This window comes from Cherax quadricarinatus, chromosome 44 (genome assembly GCF_038502225.1).
Source record: "Cherax quadricarinatus isolate ZL_2023a chromosome 44, ASM3850222v1, whole genome shotgun sequence".
In the NCBI taxonomy this organism is placed as follows: domain Eukaryota; kingdom Metazoa; phylum Arthropoda; class Malacostraca; order Decapoda; family Parastacidae; genus Cherax; species Cherax quadricarinatus.
In genome coordinates this window covers 27,985,489-28,009,068 of record NC_091335.1, presented here as the reverse complement: position 1 = coordinate 28,009,068, position 23,580 = coordinate 27,985,489, and the positions used below count along the sequence as shown (strand labels likewise).

At 40.2% G+C, this 23,580-nt stretch overlaps 1 protein-coding gene across 1 annotated transcript in view; it reads left to right on the top strand.

Moving 5' to 3' along the window:
• Nucleotides 1-18,106, top strand: part of LOC128697396 (uncharacterized) — a 137,922-nt gene extending 119,816 nt beyond the window's left edge. The window contains exon 4 of the mRNA XM_070094222.1: nt 13,375-18,106. Within this exon, the coding sequence (XP_069950323.1) occupies nt 13,375-13,803 (429 nt within the window). The 3' untranslated portion in view covers nt 13,804-18,106. The remainder of the gene's footprint in view (nt 1-13,374) is intronic.
• Nucleotides 18,107-23,580: the final 5,474 nt, after the last annotated feature.

Sequence of the window (23,580 nt, the reverse complement as noted above, 5' to 3'; positions counted from 1 at the left end):
TTTGAGTGTGTTCAAATGTTGTTTTTGAGAGTGATCAAGGGTGTTTTGAAGGTGTTCAAGGGTGTTTTGAAGGTGTTCAAATGATTATGAGAGTGCTTTGAAGGTGTTTTGAAGGTGTTCAAGGGTGTTTATGTGAGTATTCAAAGGTGTTTTGAAGGTGTACAAATGATTATGAGAGTACTTATGAAGGTGTTCAAATGATGTGCAAGAGTACTTATGAAGGTGTTCTGGGAGTATTCAGAGGTGATTTGGGGGTGTTCGAATGATGTTTTTGGAGTAATTCAGTGTTGTTTGGAAATGTATAAAGGTATTTTTTGTGAGTATTCAAATGATTTATGAGAGTGTTTTGAAGATGTTCAAAAGTAAAAGTGCGTATTTAACTTCGTAATATGTAAAATTGTGAGTAGTGAATTTAACGAAAGTGGATGTAAGCGATGTGGTGACTTTCTGATGCATGTGTCCCCTTATTAACTTTAATGAACTAAAAGGGTTAAAACGAGAAAAATTGGGGGTTATGAGTGAAAATTGTGAGGTGATGGTTGGAGTGTGAGGGTTTGGGAGGGTGGGTAAAAGGGTAGACAAGATTCAACCTGTGTGCGCGGTCATCACGTGACGTCACTACTATGTTCCCTTATTATCTTGAATGAACTAAAAGGACCGACCTGATTCAACCTGTGTGCGCGGTCCTTTTTTAGTTCATTTAACTTAATGAGTGGAATACTGACCGCCGAGTAAACGCTTTTTTTAGTTCATTTTAACTTAATGAGAGGAAACTTTTAGTTCATTTGACTTAATGAGAGGAAACTTTTAGTTCATTTTAAAATAATAAGGGGAAGATGTTTAGACCTGTAGTAAGCATGCCCCCATAGGAGGAGTTCATTTGAATGCTTACCCCCAGAGGGGGGATTCCAAAAACCTTGATCCAAGGAGATGGAGAATTTCGAAAACCCCATAGGGGGGGAATCCAAAAACTTGTATTATCGAGAAATTTTGGGGGTGGGAGTGAAAGTGTGAGGGGTAATCCAAAAATTTGATCCAAGGAGATGGAGAATTTCGAAAACCCATAGGGAGGATCCAAAAAAAAACTCGATCCGAGGAGATGGAGTCTTGGTATTGTCGAGAAATTTGAGGTGGGAGTGAAAGTGGGAGGGGGATCCGAGGAAGTGGAGACTTTGATATTGAGAACCTCATAGGGGGGAGTATCCAAAACTTGTATTATCGAGAAAATTTGGGGATGGGGGGGTGAAAGGAGGGGTACCCAAAAAACTTGATCCGAGGAATTGGAGAATTTCGAAAACCCCATAGGGGGGAATCCAAAACTTGTATTATCGAGAAAAAAAATTTGAGGTGGGGGGTGGGTGAAAGTGGGAGGGGTAATCCAAAAATTTGATCCAAGGTGATCATAAGAAATTCAAAACCCCCATAGGGGGGAATCCAAAACTTGTATTATCGAGAAATTTTTGGGATTGGGGGGTGAAAGTGGGAGGGGGAACCTTAAAAATTTGATCTGAGGAGATGGAGAATTTCGAAAAACCCATAGGGGGGATCCAAAAACTTGGTAATATTTATATATATATATATATATATATATAAATATATATATATATATATATATATATATATATATATATATATATATATATATATATATATATATATATATATATATATATATATGCACATATTTCCCCACAGAGGATTCAATATATTCCCCCACAAATAAATCCATATGTACCCTACATATATAACCTGCAGATGAACAGGAATCTTAAACATCTCTTTGGGGAGGAAAGAGGAATTTAGAAACTTATCAAGAGACAAGAGGTTCATCTTATTCTTTTATATCTTCATAGTAAATGAGCTAAAAATCAGGAATAAGAAAAGCTAGACGAGATTTTGCAAATTCAAAATAGAAAACATTCTAAATCAGATTAGAAATGTTTATTTCAAGTGTACTGGACAAAGATTAGTTAAAAATACATCTGGATATATTATTCATAGTCAGTTCCTGACTATGGAACTGAACTTCTCCAGGCTGAGGGACTGACAACCTCAAATTCTACGACTTTAAGGGTGATGGACTGATTACATCGTCTTCACATCTCTACTGCTCCTGCCTACTTTCTGTATTCGACTGAAGAAGCCTACTGTGTAGGCGAAACGTTTCGGAATAAAGTTGCCTAACTGTTGCCTATGTGTCTTACCTACCAATAATTTCCCGTTGGTCCTCGCATAGGGAAAAATACTTCATAAATTCACGGCAAGCAAAAATTTCGGAGAAACTGAGGAAAATAAATTACTCAGTATGACAGTCACTAGAGACGTAGTTACTAATAGACCTGTTAAGGCAAAATAAATCTTCGGGTCTCGACGAACTTCTTTCAAATGTTCTTTAAGAAAGGTACGATGAATTATTGGACACCGGTATTGTACTGGATCTGTGGATGTGATTCTTATCTATAAAACAGGAAGGAGCTAGGTAGCTACCACTAGATTACTGATTAGATTACTGATTAGATTACCATTAGATTACTGATTAAAATCATTAACTGTGGATTCAGTTATAAGTCACATTTATGATTTTAATTTGTTTATTGAGTCTCGCCACAAGGGGTCGTAGCTATCCAACAAATATACTGACTTCTTCAGTAAGGTGTCAGAGTACAATGCAATTTACTTGCATTTCATAAAAAAATTTAGTAGAGTCGGGTTAGCCGATATGTCGTTGCCAAAGCTGTTGTCTGAGGCAACCACGCAGAAGCTGCCACCTTGCTTCCACCACACTAACTTGGCTTAGGCATCTCTCAAAGAAGTGAAGCAGCATCTCATGCAGCAGGGGTTTATATCAGGGACTTACCTGAGGATAAAGCTGAAGATAAACTAGACTTAAAGAATGCTCTCAACCAGATTCAAAGAGACGCGGTTTTGGGACTCATTTGAGAGTATTGCCTTAGTCTTTTCCTGTTTGTTTCGGCTGGTTACAAGAAAAACTCGACTCTGTTGTTTTCAGAGCATGAAATCACCTCGTCAGAAAGAGTCTAGTAGGGTGACTCTCCCCTCGCCCTGTTCCTCTTCAGCATAGCATACTGACCTGAAAACACACACACACACACAATGTGTGTGTGTGTGTGTGTGTGTGTGTGTGTGTGTGTGTATGTGCGCGCGTGTGTGTGTGTACTCGCCTTATTTTACTCATCTAATTTGTATGCAAGGGTCGAGGCACAGCTCCGGCTCAGCCTTTTCTCTAGTTGCTACTAGGTCCACTCTCTCCTGGTCACCTATCCGTGGTGAGCACGAGAATGTGTGTGTGTTTGTGTGTGTGTGTGTGTGTGTGTGTGTGTATGTGTACGTACTCGCCTATTTGTGGTTGCAGGGGTCGATTCATAGATTCTAGAGTGTTAATGTTGACATGTTTAAGCACACTGTAATATGAATATATTTAAAAGTATCGGCTGGTTTTAATCGATGCCATAAAATGGCCGATACCCACACACACACACACACACACACACACACATTATATATATATATATATATATATATATATATATATATATATATATATATATATATATATATATATATATGTCGTGCCGAATAGGCAGAACTTGCGATCCTGGCTTAAATAGCAACGTTCATCTTGCCATATAGGACAAGTGAAAATTTGTGTATGCAATAATTTCGCCAAAATCATTCTGACCCTAATGAAAAAAATATATTTCACTGTGTTTGTTTAGTATTAAATTATTGTAAACAAATCTAAAATATATTTAGTTGGGTTAGGCTAAAATAAATTGCGCTTGTTATAATAAGGTTAGGTAAGTTTTCTAAGTTTCTTTTGGTGCAAAATTATAAACTTTTACATCAACATTAATGAAAAATATATATCTTTAAACGTATAAGAGAAAATTTTAGAAAGGAATTAATTTTAAATGAGTTCTTGCTAATTGACCAGTTTTACATATTCGGCATGATCTCTATATATATATATCTATCTATATATATATATATATATATATATATATATATATATAGATATATATATATATATATATAGTGGAGGGAGAGTGCGTGGACCGGGGAGGGAGGTGGCTGGGGTTGGCCCACAACAACAATGTCACTACAAGACAAACACAGCAGCGGGGAGACGGGGCTGGCGGCACGTACTACCACTAAGGAACTTCCTGTATATTTTTTGTAATGCTTTTACAGGGAAACGTTTGTTCAGGTCCAGTGGTGCTCTTGCCTAATTGATGGTTCCTCTTTCTGATGGTTTACTTTGGCAGTTCACCATATGGATGACTTGGGAAGTCAGGAAATAACTAATACAAATGAAGGCTAAGAGAACAAAGAAAAAATACTGCTAATTAGTGTGGCTTAAATTTATTTTTTTTCTGGTCCCGCGAATGCGATGTGCAGTATAATCTATGTGACATGTTAAATTATCTTATTAAATAAAGTAAGATACCAGGTATATTAAGTAAATTTTCTAAATCTGATTGTGAAAAATGAGTGAAATGTAGATATAAATTCAGATGTACTCCTGTTTATTATTTAGGGGTCTAGTTCATAGGCCTTTTGTGCATCCATAAACTCTTGCGCTACCCTCTACACTGTCTACAGGATGGGTCTCGAGTGCCTATGCTAACCTTCCTATGGTGTAGAAATATACCTAGTTGGATGAATCTTATTGAAGCTAGCTGGCCCAGTGGCTAACGTGGCGGTCTGGAGTTTTGAGACTCTCTAGCCGCGGGTTTAAACCCCACCCGTGGTATGGTTTGTGCACAATAAACTAGCTACTTCGGTGGCAAAATCTGAAATCCCATGAATACCAGCTGGTGTGCATAAATTTTAAAGTGCTTCAGTTTAGGTCCTCCTGTTGTAACTAGCTTCTAAGTACTGTATTAATTTAATGCTATCTACTGTTGGGCCGGTGCCGGGCCGGTGCCGGGCCGGTGCCGGGCTGCAGGGAAGATAATCACCAGAAAAAACTGTAGATGAGATATATGATGATCCTTTTTCAATCACTTGTTCTCTCTAGGCTGGAATACTACTGTACACTAACAGCTCCATTCAAGGTAGGTGAAATCGCAGTTCTAGAGAATGTACAGAGAACCTTCATTGCATATATATGTTTGATCAAACACCTTAATTACTGGGAATGTTTGGAGTCACTTGACCTGTACTCAGTGGAGTGCATGCGACAGAAATGCATCATAATTCACCCCTGGAAAATCCTAGAGGGACTGGTCCCAAATCTGCACACAGAAATCCCTCCCTACGAAAGCAAAAAAAGATTCTGGGCAGACGGTGTAACATACACCCAGTGAAAAGTAGGGGCGCCCTGAGTACACTAAGAGAAAACACCATTAGTGTCCGGGGTCCAAGACTGTTCAACAGCCTCGCAACATGCATAAGGAAAATTACTAATAGACCCCTGGCTGCCTTAAAGAGGGAGCTGGACAGATACGTAAAGTCAGTACTCGATCAGCCGGGCTGTGGTTCATACATTGGACTACATGCAGCCAGCAGTAATAGTCTGTTTGATCAGGCCCTGATCCACCGTCAGGCCTGGTCAAGGACTGGGTCGCGTGGGCGTTGACCCTCGGAACAGCCTCCAGGTAGACTCCAGGAAGACAGCAGGTAAGTGTACAGGGTGTAAGGAGACTTGCCAGAGTTCACTCGGGTGGTTTCAGTTGTGATCCGAAATGGTTACAAGTTTAAGCCGCGAGATTCATAAGACATATGAGATGTATAGTAAGGAAGTTGAGGACTCGGAAACAGATTCGTGAGAGATTTTTGGCAGGTGGATGAATTAAGTCGTTTTTGTTGGTTTATGAATGAGTCATGTTTGATGGTATGTGGATGAGATGAGTTATGTTTGATAGTATGTAGATGAGATGAATTATGTTTGTTGGTACATGGAGGAGTTGAATCAGGCTTGTTGTTATGTGGATGAATTGAGTCAAATGACCAAATGCTTCCATTTCTCCTGACGGAGAAAATATTAGCACAACATTGGATGGTTGGCTAATGGGGTTCGAAGCCTGTCGACTTAATAAGGGTTTTGAAGCCTGCTTGTTATTTTTTTCACAACCAGTCATGGATACTTTAGTACCTGAAGTTAGGATTAAAGTAAACTTTCAAGAGTATAAATACACAAAGAAATATACATACATATATTCTGTCAGTCATATTAAACATGTTCATATTTAGTGGGGGATGTTTCATCAGCAAATTTTTTAAGTGAGATCATTAAGTCCAGAAAACCTAGGAATCTAATGGAATTAAATTATTAGAGTCATTAGATGGGAAGGTAAAAGTATTTGGAAGATGGATGGAATATTTTGAGAATATTTTAAATATTGATGAAGTGAAGTAGTGATTTCATGCACTAGACAGGGAGGTATAACATATTTTATGAGTAAGGAAGAGCCAAATGCGAGTGTGGCAATGGATAGAACGAAAAATGGTAAAAGTAGAATAATCAAGACCGAAAGTGGACTAAAAATGGGGTTTAGTTATCTACAAGAGAGGTAAATGTGTTGGGTATAAACACAAAGGAATGCTTACTATGTACTAAATACTTAATATTTTTTGTCCTCCAAACTAATAGTGAACAATTATTTTGATGTAGCAGCAGTACTTAAGACAGAATTCCCCTTGGGTACAGACAGGCAGAAAAGTGTAATAAATTACTAAAATGGATAGAATGTATTTTTTTCCATGGAACATTACTGCCATCAGGAAAATAGTGCAGTCAAGAATTTTGATATCATCAGTTTTCAGTAACATTGTCCTAAGTTACCTGGATATAACTTAATGATTTATGTTAAAAAGAGCTCCTTTTCATGGGGAGGGGGGTCTCCTTGGCTCGGTGAAGAGGCTATTGGTCTGAAGAATTAAACATTTTGGTCTTCTTCCTCAGATCGAACCTAATTTCCTCCCAATTCCCCCTTCCCTATTCCATCCTCCCCTTCACCCCTTTCTCTTTCCTCCTTCTCTTCCCATCCCTCCACTTTCTCTTTCCTGTTTCTGCTTTTGAGGTTGTTCCCTTAGGCTTTGTAGTTCCTAGACCTGAAAAGGGGTTCCAGAGCCCATCTCCATCCGTTGAGGTCCTTGGTGGTTGTGTAGTTTGCCGTGAATCGTCTAGAGAACCCAATCCCTCTCCAGTCTACCAGAAGAGGGGGGAGGAGACTTCGGGTATCTTTCAGATGACAGTTGTATCTCTGAAGGCTGCCTGTCGGATTCCAGGTGGTGGTGGCCGAAGGAGGTATACTTTGTGGCAGGTTTCTGACCACCCTGACTTTTGTCCACTGAGATGGCTTGGTAGATGTGAGGTTGCTATCCCGGATTGCTGGTTTACTGGCTTGAAGGGTAGGGTATGGCACGGATTCCATTCCGCATCTGCATTACCGGCTGTGCTGAGGTTGTCCTCTTGGGCACGGAAGTGGAGACTTGCGATCCTTTCCCCCTGGGAGCTACCCTTCCACACTCTCCCCCTCCCTTTTTTTTCTTTTTCTTTTTCTTTCTTTGTTCTTTTCCTTTTTCTTAAAAACAAAAGAAAAGAGATACTTAACCATGGAATTCCAAATTCATGTACCTCCCCATCCTACTGGGTCCCTTCCTGTATTAGATCCCTCTGACGACCCTGCCTTGTTACCAGACCATTCATCGTATCTTTCTACTGCCCCTGTATCTTCTGCGGGTGACATTTTGTCCCACACTTCAGGTACAGAGGTTCGGCCTGACTCCTTTCACAAATCTTTGACTATGCTTCCGGCTTCTCCCCATGCGGTCGGATCGCGTGCCCACCTCAACACAGACCACTTCTAGTCCTGTATCTAAACGACCACGACCTTCTTCTGATGCCACGACAATCGCTTCCTTTACATACTTCGCCTTGCTGATCATAGTTTCAGCAAGCGCTCCTACGTCATGTTGGTCATAATATTCCGTTTCATGCTCTCAAGGTGCACGCATCATCACAGTACAGAATGGTAGCCAAATTCACGATCTTTCTCTCTTTACAACCATAGATGCCATTCCTGTGACAATTGAAAACCATCACTGTTAATTTTTGCACTTGTATTGTCATTCTATCACATTCTACGTAATTTCCAGACATGTGGTGATGACATTCTGGAACAGCTTGAGCTCCAAGATCTCTCAATCCTTAAAGCAGACACGTATGTACTGCCTGCCCGCGGGCGGAGACGCTGCCCTTTCAATGTAGCTCGCTTAACTTTTGGTTGCTGCGAGCTTCCATCATTGGTTTATATTGCAGGACGCTGTTTACAAGTCCGACAGGTGACCCCTACACCACAACGGTGTAAAAGTTGCTGACAGTTTGACCATCTGGCAAAATATTGCAGGTTCATGGCTGAATGCCCAGTCTGTGGTGCCGATGACCATACCAACATATCTTGTGGTCTACCTCCCTCCTGCCTTAATTGTCATAAAGCTCACCCATCTTATTCTCGTCGTTGCCAGGTTTAGCTGAACGAACGTGAAATCCGTTGTCTCAAAGAGACAGAAGACTTTACTTACATCATGGCAGTGTCTCATTTACGCCTCCAGGGGAGACTCAACCATGTTTCCAATTTGCGAGTTACTAAGAGACCCCCAACCTCTGAGGTCCCAATTCCCGCAGTCTCCCCTGCAATCACATCTTCCACAGTCACCTCTGTATCTAACTCTTTTGCAGTCCTGGACTCCGAGGTCCCTACCTCGTCACCTACAATTCTCAAATCTTCATCTTACATACGAGCTTCTCTGTCTACAAGACCTCGCACAACTTCCCCTTCCCCTTGCCTCTCTACTTCAAAGTCCAACAAATCCCCTAAAGGTAAATCTCTTTCATTTCCAGTCTCTGGATCTTTACCTCTTGCTCGTTCTGTTGCGAGTGTGAAGGTCCATCCTCCCCATCGTACATTACCTTCCTCTCCTGTCCCCTCCCAAGCTTCTTCTCAAGCTACCTCTAACCTCTCGTCCCCCCCTTCCCCTTACTTTGGTAAATTCCGTCGTCGCCCTGATCTTTACTCACCCTCCTTCTTCTATCTCCAATATCATCCCACGTACAACATCATCGTCCTCTTAAATAATAGAAGCTATCTCCGACTACACTGCCAAGACTAAACCATTAATGGACACCGATCCATCTCCTGTCGCTCCTCTTCACTCTTCTCCATCTGCACAACCCCTTTCTTTGCAGTGTTCCAACCCTTCACTGCTTGTTCGTTTTCCGCTGCCTTCACATACCGACTTTTCTAACCCTTCTAGTCCGTAGATACCTCTGTGACCAGACAGAACAGAAAAGGGGCAAGAGGTTACCCCTGTTGACCCCCATTCACATGAGTCAATTTCATGCTCTCCAAGCAGGAGTTTAGAAGTGCCACATTAGTACAATTGGAGGAAAGTGTCTAGAAATTGCTAGGTGGTACAAATACGTTTATGATGTTTGTGTCTAATGACTAAGAATATAGATATAGTTATTTCCTTGTTGAAATAAAGTCTAGCTCATTCCATAAATTTTACTGTCTTAATTATTGATGTCTTAATTATTGATGGGAACCATGATTTTAAATTCAAAATATACAGAAAAACCAACAAATAACTGTTCTTATGTGTACTATTATCCATTAAATTTTTGTATTCTCATCAATATTTTTGAGAGTTTTGCGTATTTGCAGCCCAGAGCTCATATATGAAGAAATCTTGAGGATTTATGAAAGACCTAATGATCTAAAATACCCAAAACACTAGAGTATTTTTTACATTTCAAAAACAGTTATATTGAAAAACAGTCATAATCAACTAAGAATATATATGTTGGCTCTTTCTTACCATGAAAACCTTCTTGGCATACATTCTCTACTTAAGAATTTTAAAATCAAAGTTGAATTTATAAATCTTGATACAGTAAAAAAAAATCTGATTAAAAATTCCCCCAAAATACTAACGGCTGTGTCTACAAGATTCCTTGTAAAAACTACAATAAAGTTTATTACGTCAAACTAGGAAAAGCCTTAAACTAAGATTACAACAACGTAAATATAGCATTTGAACAAGACAAAAGTCTAATGCTTTGTTTATTTATGTGAAAGATTTTAACCATCCAATTGATTTTCAAAAAAGTTGAGAAAGTTGTATCAAGCAGGTCTATGGTTGAGAAAAATTTCCTTTTTTTACATACTCTTCCAAATTTTTCCACTAATCATTGCAACTTCTCTTTAGAATCTCAAAAAAAAAACACTGTCATCATTCTTTTAATCCCACACATTTTGACAGCACTCGAACATACATTTCTCTTCCAACCTCATCTATTAATTTACTGAGCAACCATGGTGACATCACGTATCCTTGTCTAAGGGCTATTTTTACTTGTAAAACATCCTCCTCTCTCCTACATACCTTAACCTAAGTCTCACTCTCCTCGTAAAAACTCATGACTTTTCAGTAACCTACCTATCACACCTGCAACATATTCCACATTCCTCTCCTATCCACCCTATCACATGCCTTTTCCAAATCCATAAATGCAACAATAATCGCATTACCCTTATCCAGATACGGATCACCTATATGTTTCACTGCAATCACTTGGTCTACACACCCCCTACCCTTCTTAAAGCCTTTTTCTTCATCTGCGATCCTGCTCTGTGTCTTACCCTTAATTCTTTCGATAATAATTCTACCATACACTTTACCAGGTATACTCAGCAGGCAATAATTACGTCTTATAATTCTTACATTCTCTTTGGTCCCCTCTCCCTTTATATAAAAGAGCTATGCACGTTCTCTGCCAATCCCTGCGTACCTTCCCCTCTTTCATATATTTATTAAATAGAAGCACCAACCATTCCAAAACTACATCCCCACCTGCTTTTAACATTTTTGTTTTGATCCCATTAATCAGTCCCACAATCTAACAAACTATTGACATTACGTCCATGTCTTATCTTGCATACCTATTTAACCTCTTTTCCCTAAAATATGTATTACCTATTACCAAATCTCTTTCTGTATACAAAGAACAATCACAGCCCCTCCCCATTATCACATGCACCTGGCACCCCAAACTTACCTACCACAACCTCTCTAACAGTTTCTTATACTTTAGAATTCATGTCTTCTACCACAATTTCTCTTTCACTTCGTTCATAACTCCCTAACCACTCGCTTAATTAACATCTCCCAAAAATATCTCACTCTCTCTCCTCTGCACTTCTCTCTTCTCCAAGTGCATAAATATCCGACCGTTATTTTAATCACATAATCCTTTAATTTATACATTTATATTCCTTCTTTTCTTGCAATAACTGATACTTCATCATTATTGCTTCTCCTTCCTTAGCTCTAACTCTCTCACATACGTCTGACCTAATACTTTCACTTATTTCTTCCTACTGAAACTTCCCTACCCCCTTCAATTTTGTTTCGCTTAGAGCCGTGACATCCAGTTTCGTTTCATTCATAACAGTGGCAATCATCTATTTCTTATCATCTGCACTACATCAACGCACATTCATCTTTTTAATTTTTCCTCCTTTTTATGTTTAGTAATATATACAGCAGAATGGGCTACCAGTACCTTTCTCCCGTTATTTTAGTCGCCTTTAACGACATGCATGACTTACAGACGAAGGATTCTTTTCCAGTTCTCCATGGAGATGTGAGGAAACTAAATAACATAAACTATTAAGAAAAATGGAAAACTCCAATGAGAGTGTACATGCATGTGTACATGATGTATGTGTAGAGTAACTTATAAGTAGAAGTAGCAAGATGTACCTGTTATTTGTGTGTTTATGAGAGAGAAAGAAAAGATACCTAACAAATTTATCGAAACAGGTCAACTGTTTGAGGTGTGGAAGACAGGCAGTATTAAACTACAGATCAGTTTCACTGTCATGTATAGTATGTAAAGTTACGAAGAAGAATATCAGAACAAGAGTAGTGGAGCACCTAGAAAGGAGCAGGCTAATACAGTTTCAAGGAAGGGAAATTCTGCATCACAAACCTATTGGAGCTCCACGACAAGGTAACGAAAATAGGAGAGGAGAGAGAGGGATGGGCAGACTGCATCATCTTGGACTGTAGGAAGGCTTTTGGTAGTGTACCACACAAGAGACTGGTTGAAAAACTTGAGGAGTGGGCAGGACTAGAAGGAAACGTACTGAAATGGATCAAAGAATACCTGACAGGAAGGAAACATGTATTGGTACACGACGAAGCGTTAAAGTGGGGTTCCACAAGGGTCAGTCTTAGGTCCGGTGCTGTTTTTCTTGTATATGTTAATGACAACGGGATCTGGACAGGCTGAAACCTGATCCGACAAATGGCTCTTGGAGCTGAACCCCAAGTGCACAGTCATGAAACTTGGGGAAAGACAAATAAGACTGCAGACAGAGTTCAGCCCAGAAGGTCAAAGGCTGTGAAACTCACTCAAAGAAAATGATCTTGGGGTGAGCATCGTACCGAGCACATCTCCTGAGGGGCACATGAACCAAATAACCGCTGCAGCATACGGGCGCCTAGAAAACCTAAGAATATCGTTTCGACATCTAAGTAGTCATTCACAACACTTTACACTATATACGTCAGGCTCATGTTGAAGTATGCAGCACCAGTATGGAGCCCACACCTGGTCAAACACGTCAAGAAATTAGAGAAAGTGCAATGGTTTGCAACAAGACTAGTCCCAGAGCTAATGGGTTTGTCCTATGAGGAGAGATTAAGGGAATTGAAACTGGCGACACCGGAGGACAGGAGGAATAGGGAGGGCATAACAACATGTAAAATACTGAGATGAATTAACAAGGTGGACAGGGCCAGAATGTTTCAGAGATGGGACACAGGAAGATGGGGACAGAACTAGAAGCTGAAAATTCAGATGAGTCATGGGGATGTTAGGAAGTACTTCTTCAGCCTTAGAGTTGTCAGGAAGTGGAAGAATCTAAAGAGTGAAGTAGTGGAGGCAGGATCCATACATGGCTTTGAGAAGAGAAACGATAAGGCTCTTGGAGAAGAGAGAGAGAGTGGACCTAATAGTGATTTGCGAAGAAACGAGGCCAGGAGTTGTGAATCGATCCCTGCAACCTCATTTAGGTGAGTACACACACACACACATGCGCCCGCATGCAAGCAAGCACACACACACACACATTCATAGCTTTAAGAAAAGGTATGTTAAAGCTCATGGAGCGGGAAGAGTGACCCAGTAGCGGCCAGTGAAGAGGCGGGGCCAGGAGCTGTGAATCGACCCCTGCAATCACAACTAGGTGAGTACACACACATAGGTTAGGTTAGGTAAGGTTCGTCAGGAAACAGGTCATCTAGGAAAACACTAACATCTTATCTATGCTACCACAGGTAATGCTGGAAGGTAGCAAAGAACCTCCAACTAAGCCCAAGGGAAGACCCAAGAAGAACTCTGTGCCTTCCTTCGCTGAGCTCCAGAGAATGAAGGAGGCGCAGGAGGAGGAAGAGAGGAAGACGAGAGGAGGCGTCAAGGAAGCACCGGAGGAGGAAGACACGGGGAAGAAGATGGTCTTCCAGCTCACTGACACGAATCTTCCGAGTGATGAAGCGGAGAAGACACACTGGGCAGCAAAAGAAGAGGTTGAAGAAGAGGAGGAGGAAGACGAAGAAGTGGAAGACGAAGAGGAAGACGATGGGGAACTAGTTGATGTAGGTGTGGAAGGAAGGATATGTAAGGAGGTTCAAGAGGAATTACAACAGCCTAATAGTGTGGGGCACAGGAAGGTAGATTTGATTAGGAGCAGTGAGATAGTGCAGTGACGTGAGGCAGTAACGTGAGGCAGTGACGTGAGGCAGTGACGTGAGGCAGTGACGCGTAGCAGTGATAAATATCAATTATACGTAGCAATAATGTGTGGCAGTGATGTATAGTAGGGATGAATACAAATCATGTGTAGCAGTGATATGCAACAGTGATGTGAATCAATGGTATGTGGCTGCAGTGATGCTTAGCCTTGATGTAGTTATGTTTAGTAGTTAAATGTGACTAAGATGTGATACGTGCCATACATCATTTCTACACATCATTTTCCTTAGTTACTGCGACACATGATGTGCTCCACGTATCTATGGCACTGATATGTAGCCATGATTATGTGTGGTACTGATGTGTAGCAGGTGTATGTGGCAGTGATGTGTAGCAGTGATGTGTAACAGTAATGTGAAGCAGTGATGTGTGGAAGGGACTCCAAGGAATCATGTTCTGCAGTGAAATGTTTCAGTGATGTATCGCAGAAATGTGTTGCAGTGATGTGTGGCAGTGATGTGTGGCAGTGATATGTTGCAATGATGTACGACAGTGATGTGTGGCAGTGATGTATGACAGTGATGTGTGGCTGTCATGTGCAGTAGTACTGTGTAGCCCTGACGTGTTGCAGTAATGTGTGACAGTGACGTGTAGCAGTGATGTGTAGCGTAGTGATATGTGTCACTGACATGTACCAGTGTTGTGTGACAGTGATGGAAGGCAATGAAGTGTAGCAGTGATGTGTAGCGCAGTGATATATGCAACATGTATCAGTGATGTGTTGCAGTGAAGTGTGGAACTGATGTGTAGCAGTGACGTGTGTTTGTCACTAATCAGTGATGTGAGGCAATGAAGTGTCGCAGTGATGTACGGTAGTGCTATACAGCAGTGATATGTTGCAGTGATGTGTAATAGTGGTGTGTACCAGTGATATTTAGAAGTGTGTAGCAGTGATATTTGGCACTGATGTGTAGCAGCAGTGTATAGCAATTATGTAAAACAGTATGTGCGATAATGATGTGCATATGTGATGTGTAGCAGGGTTGTGTGACCGTAATATTTAGCAGTGATGTGCGGCAGTGAGATATAACAGTGAAATATAGTGACGTTTAGCAGTGATGTGCAGCTGTGATGTGAGGCATTTATGTGTAGCTGTGATGTGAGGCATTTATGTGTAGCAGTGATGTGTAGCAGAGAGTCGTGGAAGTGATGTGTAGCAGTGATATTTTACAGATATAAGAGGTAGTGTAGAGGTGTGTGGTAGTGCAGCGATGTGTAGCAGTGATGTGCAGCAGTGATATGTTACAGTTACATGGGACAGTGCAGTGATGTGTAGCAGTGACGTGTTACAGATATTTGTGGCACTGATGTGTAGATCTTATGTATGGTAGTTGTGTGTAACGATGATGTGTAATAATTATGTGTGACGTTGATGTGCAGCAGCTATGTGCAGGAATGATGTGTAACTGAAAGTGTAGCTTTGATGTGAAACATCTGTGTGTGGCAGTGATGTGTAGCAGTGATATGTGGCAGTGATATGTGGCAGTGATATGTGGCAGTGATGTGTAGCAGTGATGTGTAACAATCATGAGTGGCACTGATGTGTAGATATGCTGCATCGATGTATAGCAGTGATGTGTGGCAATGCCATGTAGTAGTGATGTGCACAGTGATGTGTTGTATTGATATGTAGCGTTGTTTGACAATGACGTGTAGTAATGTGAGGCAGTGATGTGGAGCACTGAGGTGCTGCAGTGATGTGGAGCAGTGATGTGCTGCAATGATGTGTAGCAGTGATGTGCACAGAGATGTGTTGTAGTGATATGTAGCGTTGTTTGACAATGACGTGTAGTAATGTGGGGCAGTGATGTGGAGCAGTGATGTGCTGCAGTGATGTGTAGCAGTGATGTGCACAGAGATGTGTTGTAGTGACATGTAGCGTTGTTTGACAATGACGTGTAGTAATGTGAGCCAGTGATGTGGAGCACTGAGGTGCTGCAGTGATGTGGAGCAGTGATGTGCTGCAGTGATGTGTAGCAGTGATGTGCACAGAGATGTGTTGTAGTGATATGTAGCGTTGTTTGACAATGACGTGTAGTAATGTGGGGCAGTGCTGTGGAGCAGTGATGTGCTGCAGTGATGTGTAGCAGTGATGTGCACAGAGATGTGTTGTAGTGATATGTAGTAGTGATGTGAAGTGATGTGTTGTAGTGATGTGTAGTAGTGATGTTTTTTTAACTATACAAAATCATTTAGTGTCGAATTTATGTGATATTGAAACAGGTGAAGTAATTTGGAATTTGAATCATGTTAAACAGCTGAATTATTAACTACGTACTTAATACCATTTGTTGGTATCTGTTTTTAAGAGAAATATATTGATAAAGGTATCAAGTTGATCATCAATCATAATCATCTATCTAAAAGGTATCAATAGAAACATCATGCATCATCCTCACCTGTAAAGGTATCATTACAAACATCATTCATCATCCTCACCTGTAAAGGTATCATTACAAACATCATTCATCATCCTCACCTGTAAAGGTATCATTACAAACATCATTCATCATCCTCACCTGTAAAGGTATCATTACAAACATCATTCATCATCCTCACCTGTAAAGGTATCATTACAAACATCATTCATCATCCTCACTTTTAAAGGCATCAGTGCAAATATTTTTTATCATGTCTTGAAGGTATCAACACATCCATCAATTATCATCCTCATCAATATAAATATTCATTTAACACCCTCACTTTTCAGGGCATCACTAAAACCATCAATTATCATCCACAACAAGGTGAGCAAGTAACTCGTATGTATATAAGAAATGTGAGAACTCTCTGGGTGAGAAATGTGAAGCAGATGTGAGAAAGAACAGCAGAATATTCATTTATTTCTCAGATACTCGTATAATTCTGGTTTCCGGCCAAATTATTAAATATTTATTATTACATATTTATGTAATGTACATTTGTTATAGATATGGTTTGACTCTTTTGTTTAAAGAGTCAAACCATGTCTATATCAAAATCTGTAACAAAAACAGATACAGTAAACTCTTATTTATAAGAACAATCTGCTAATGTCCAACAGAATTTATCACTGATAAACAGTACAAACGGTTGATGAATTATATACATCCAGATTACAGTGTTCAACACCTGCTACTATGAAAATAAATGGTATAAAATACCGACACTATGGAAACATAAACACATATGCAGTTTAATGTGATCCTTTATTGACAACGTTTCGCCCACACAGTGGGCTTTTTCAAGTCACAAACAGATCTACCTGGGGTGGAAGGTACGGGAGTATTTATAGTCAGGTTCAGAATGTTGAGGTCAGGTGGAGAATGCTGCATCTGATGATTCCACTGCAGTGGAATCATCCTGGAATCATCGCCTATCTCTTTAACCAACAATTTCAACCAGAACAATGGCTTCTATAACATAGCTGAACCACTTGCCAAGAAACTTCTTCATCGCTATCCCACATAAGAACATAAAACACTGCAGAAGGTCTACTCACAACTTATCCAATACCCCTGCCAAGCTACCTGTGAGGGAAAAGTTCAATAGATAGGAATAGAGAGGGAGTATATAGTAACAATAGTTTCATTGCCGGCTACTTGTTAAAGTAGGGTAAGTCAAGCTCCCACCTTTTCTCCCCCACCCCTAAAGTGATAGTTTGATTGCCGGCTGCTTGTTAACGTAGGGTCAGTCTAGCTCCCACTATCCCTTCCCCTCCCTCTTCCCCCCCTTCCCCGAAAGGTGACGTGTGGGGCTCTGGTCAAACAGTAAATCACTCGACTCACAGCTCCCAACACTACTGTAAGTACATGCCTGCCTTGTATTCTAGTGGATTTATTGGTTGAAAGCGTCACTTTTGACCAATAATAAACTTAGTCCTTTCAGTCTTGCTCTAAGTTGACTGTTGTAATAATCACCACATCTTTTAGGTATTGTACTTGCCATGGAGAGTGATTTTTAAGCAGTGGGTAACCTGTCTATCTTTTCAGCTTGGATGACAGTGAGGGTCACCTGTCAATCAACGAGAAGAAATGATGGAGAAGGACTAACGTCCAGAGACTTCCCCATTTTGGATTTAATTACCTGTGCACCCGTAGGAAATTGCAGGACGTAACCCCACATCATTCCAGCGGTAAAGAACCTGCTTTCCTGTCATCAGGATAGAATACTCAAGGCTCTATCTACTGTGAAGAACTAGCCAGTGGGTCGTAACCAACACCTGCGACCCCCATCCCCCATCATCAGCAACGGCTACGATTTCAACAACACAGTGTCACCAACACCAGACACCCATATATATATTAGCGTTGAATTAAGTTATCATTTATATTTTTCATTTTTCATTTTCTTTAATGTAGGATTAATATTTCATATTTAAGTGTTTTATATTTTAAATTTCTATATAATAAAGTGTTTATGTTTGTCTGTTATTATTTCTTTTTCTATTCATTAATTTTCCTGAGGAGGAGCCAGCCTTAGTAATACTTACTGAAGTTGTTACAGGGCTGAGTAAGCCTTCACAAGTGGCGACCTTGCCAGGATCAACTCTACTGAATCAAGATTCAACTCAATCTCGAATCTACCATTGGAACTTCAACGCCGCATACCACAGTTACCACCAGCCATGAGTAATCATTCTCTATGGTAGGACTACAGTACAGGTATTTAAAAGATTTGGTGATTGTTATGGTCTCAATTTATTGTAAGTCAAGTCAGGCAGGATATAATATTTAATTCTGCCACTTTGAGCTTGAAACACTTTTGAGGATTAGACTCTAGGGACCCGAGATTTTCCAGTGACAATTTGTTTCATTGAGCTCTTTATTATATCAAGGGAACTGTCATAGGACACTCTTGATTTGTTGGTGAGAAGATTGGATGGTCAAGTGACCCCATTCTACTTACTTTTTGCTCGGAGCCGGCATAGAACCCTTCGTTTTCATTAATACATATTGTTTAATTGAAGTAGGGATCAAGCCCTCTGATTTATTTACAGTTTGAGCGGAGCAGGAATTGAACCCTCCATTTTCTTTAATACCCGTTTCATTTCCCCTGATAGTTTAAGTTATTCTTGCAAGCATGGAGGAATACCAGTTTTGGATGAACGCTGGAAGTAAGTTAGGAATAACAGGGAAAAATTTAGAATCTTTCATTAGTGCTAAGATCCAGGAAAGACTTGAAAGAGAGAGAATTGAGAGAGAAGAAAGACAGCTAGAAAAGGAAAGAGAAGAGAATAAGGAGAGAGAGAGAATCGAAAGAGAAGATAAAAAGGAGAAAGAGAACCTTGAAAGACAGGAGAAAAAAGAGAGAGAGAGAATTGAGAGAGAAATCCGAGAAAGACAGTTAGAAAGAGAGGGAGAAGACCAAAAAGAGCGTGATAGACTTGATCGTGAGGAAAGAGCTAGAGAACGTGAGGAACAAGCTAAGATACGTGAAGAACAAGTTAAATTAAGAGAACTTGAGGAAAGAGAAAAGGATCGCGAGCTCGAAAAATTTCGCCTTGAATTAGAGAATAAAAAGTTAACTTTTACACAACAACAATTAGAGGAAGGAGTAATGGAACAACGTGCAGTCAGTGCACATATTCCAACACCTAATTTACCTCCCTTCACAGAGGGGGAAGACATAACTTCTTACATTATCAGGTTTGAAAATACCGCTACCCTCTGTGAATGGCCTGTGACACATGGGCTACTAGGTTAGGAATGTTATTTTCTGGTACCGCTTTGAATATCTATGCAACTTTGTCACAGGATATTATATGTAATTATACCCTACTGAAGAAGGCAATCCTTAAAGCATACCAAAAAACCACTAATTCTTACAGGAAAGATTTCAGGTATGCCACCTTACAGCCTGGCCAGAACTTTCAACAGTTACAGGTAACACTCTTTCGTTTGTTCGACTTTTGGATAGAGAGCTCAGGAATTGATCACAGTTATGAATCTCTTCGAGACTTAATGGTTGCTGACCAGTTCCTGACAGCTCTTCCTCACCAGATACGAACATTCATCAGAAAACGTAACCTGATTAAAGCTGAGGAAGTTGCTGAGGCTGCTGACCTGTATGCTGAGGCTCACAATTCCTATAAAGACCTAAAGGGATCGAACCCTAAGGGCAAGGGTTCATCAGACCTTAAGAAATCAAAGCCTCTAGTGGAAAGTAAAATGACTTCTTTTATTCCTGTTTGTCATTTGTGTGGTGTTAAGGGACATAAACGTCCAGATTGTCCTTCTAAGAAGGTCCAAAAAGTTGGAAGATGTTTTAAAGACTGTAATGACCAAGCACCCTTCTGTTCAGGAACAGTTAATGGACTTAATGTATCTACCATTTCACGAGACACTTGATGCACATGTATAGTAATTTCTGATAAGCTGTTCCCTAATCTTAAAGAAACTCATTCCTCTGCTATACTTTCAGACTACTTGGGCCGTACAGACACTTTTCCTACCATCCATTGTTACATTAGGTCTAAATGGTTCACAGGTTGGTTTGAAGCCGTACTAGCTCCCATCACTTCTTGCTCCGTACTAATAGGTAATGTAAAAGGTGCCATTCTTCCTTCTGAGGTTGACCTTTCATCACCAAAGATGGACATAAGTGTTTCAGACCCTCTTCCTGTAGAGTCGGAGAAGCCCCTCGAAAGTTCAGATGAGACAATGTCTCGTGAGATTCATGTGGGATTAAAAACCAGTGATGCTACTCTCGAAAGCGAGGTAGTAGGATCACCGGTTCACTTGTTAGATGAAAGTGAAGGTATCACCTCCGATACCATGAATGTCTTGACTAGGGCTCAGACCAAAGCCCAGGCTTCCCCTACTGTCCATCCTTTGATTTTCCCTGACTTTAAGCCTTTAGACATATCGAAGGACTCCTTTGTCAATTTACAACGTAATCGCCCTTCTCTTCAGAATTGCCATAATGCCGCTAAACAAAATCAAGTTATGAAAAGGAAAAACTTTTCATATAAATCTGAATATATAAAAGATATCTTGTACAAGTCAGTATTGTAAAAGGACACAAGTGCAACTAATGTGACATTTATTGTGGCAACGTTTCGCTCTCCAGGAGCTTTATCAACCCATTACAAACAATACATGGACACAGAGGGTATATAAAGGCTCTGAGTGAGGTGCAATACTAGTGAGGTACTACTTTACATATTGTCGGTAATTCTACCAACTTTATTACAAGTCAGTATTCAAATTAAATTCAGATGAGATAGACTATTCCATCTTAGTTGTTCCAAGTCAATGCAGAGAGACTGTTCTTAAAATGGCTCATGACCTGCCAGTGGCCGGACATTTCTCGCATCGTAAAACTTTAAATAAAATTAGGGAAACCTATTTTTGGCCAAAAATGTCCTCAGATGTCACTACCTATTGTAGATCGTGTAAAGTTTGCCAACTGTCATACTCCCGAGGTACCAGGCGAGTACCTATGGTCAAAATGCCTATCTTTATGGTACTTTTTGAAAGAGTAGCTATTGACATCGTTGGTCCTTTATCTCCACTTTCATCTGGGGGACATAGATATATATTAACATTAGTTGATTATGCTTCGAGTTTCCCTGAAGCCGTTCCCTTAAAGACCATAACTACTACAGAGGTGGCTGAAGCCCTTTTGTCCATCTTCTCCAGAGTGCGCATCCCTAGAGAAATTTTGTCTGACCGTGGGACACAATTCTACATCTGACTTAATGCAACATCTATACCAACTTCTGGGAGTGAAGCCTCTCTTCACCACACCCTATCATCCCAGCTGTAATGGGAGGATTGAGCGCCAGCATTCGATTCTCAAGTCCATTTTAAGGAAACTTTGCTCCCTTAAACCTAAGGAGTGGCATCGTTACCTACCCTGTGCTTTGTTTGCCATGAGGGAAGTTCCCAGTGACTCTTTTGGGTTTTCACCTTTTGAACTTCTCTATGGTAGACAGGCCAGAGGCCCATTGTCCATCCTTCATGACTTATGGACTAATGAGGAGATAAATGCTGAGGTTCAGTCTTCTTACCAGTTTCTCCTTGACCTTAGATCTAAACTTGAGGAGACCTCTGACATAGTTTCGAAAAACCTAAGCTTGTCAATGGACTAGTACAAAACCTATTTTGATTCCAAAAGTCAGAGGAGAAGTTTTAAAGTAGGAGATGAAGTTCTGGTACTTTTGCCTATAAAGTCAAATAAATTATTAGTAGCATGGAAAGGTCCATATAAAGTATTAAAAATTTGTGGGAAAGTTGACTACCTCATAGAAGTCAAGGGGAAACCTAAGCTTTATCATATCAACATCCTTAAGAAATATTACCGAAGAAATTCGGTTAACTGCCTTAATAACTTTGACTTAGTTTTTCCACACGAACTTGATAAAACAACTGAAGAATGTAAAGTGTGCGTAATTGACACCTCTAACTTAGACTATGATGAAGAACTACATGACTTGGTGACTCTTGACCACTCGGATGCTACCAACTATAATATTAATGAATCTTTGGATGACCATAAGAGACATGAACTACTTCAATGTGTGAGTAACTTTTCAGACGTCTTTACTGATATTCCAGGTGTTACCTCCACGGTAGTCCATAAGATTGACTTAGTGACGGACAATCCTATCAAACGAAGATTATACCCAGTTCCAGTTCACCTTAGGGATGCATTTGACCGAGAGGTAGACAGATTATTAAAACTGAAGATCATTGAACCTTTAGTATCTTCATATTGTTCACCAGTAGTCATGGTTAAGAAGGAGGATAATTCATATAGACTTGCTATTGACTTCAGAGGCCTTAATGCTATAACTCGGTGGGATGCTGAGCCTATGCCCTTAATAGATAGCGATCTACACAAATTTTATGACGCTTCCTTCTTTTCAGAGATTGATATTGCGCAGGCATATCATCAAGTAATGTTAGATCCTTCTTCTAAGCAGTACACCGCTTTTCCTACACACCAAGGACTGATGCCCTTCGGTTTGGTAACTGCCTGTGCTACCTACGTGAGACTGATGAGAAAGGTCTTGGGTAATATGCCAAATGTTTCAGTTTATTTTGATAACATTTACGTAATGACATCTACGTGGGGCGAACATATCCAAACATTAACATCAGTTTTGCGTAGGTTACGCTCACATGGCCTCACTGCCAAGCCGAAGAAATGCTTCCTTGGGTATAACAAGATTAGATATCTTGGACTGATACTCTCTAATAACTCTCTGCAGCTTCTCCCCAGTAAGATCAAAGCTTTATTAAAATTTAAATTCCCCAAAACCAATAGCTCATGCGTAGCTTTCTTCGGTTTATCCCGAATCTTGCTGATCTTACAGGCATCTTATCGGACTTCCTTAAAAAGTCTGTGAAGGAACCTCTTGAACTTTCCGACGTAGCTCGGGAAAAGTTTAATGAGATTAAAAGTATCTTCTCGAAAGACCCTATACTTAAGATTCCAGATATTAATAAAACATTTTGTTTAAGAACTGATGCCTCCAATACTGGCTTAGGTGCGGTGTTACTACAATACCATGATGGTACTCCCTTCCCTGTATGCTTCCTAAGCCGGAAACTCCTTCCCGCAGAAACAAGATACTCCACAATAGAAAAGGAATGTTTGGCTCTTGTGTGGGGTATCTCCAAACTTAAATTTTATTTGCTGGGAAAAGAATTCATTTTAGAAACGGACCACAAACCTTTGATATACCTAGAAACTTTTAAGGGAACCAACAGTCGCCTCTTGAGGTGGACATTGGCACTCCAGGC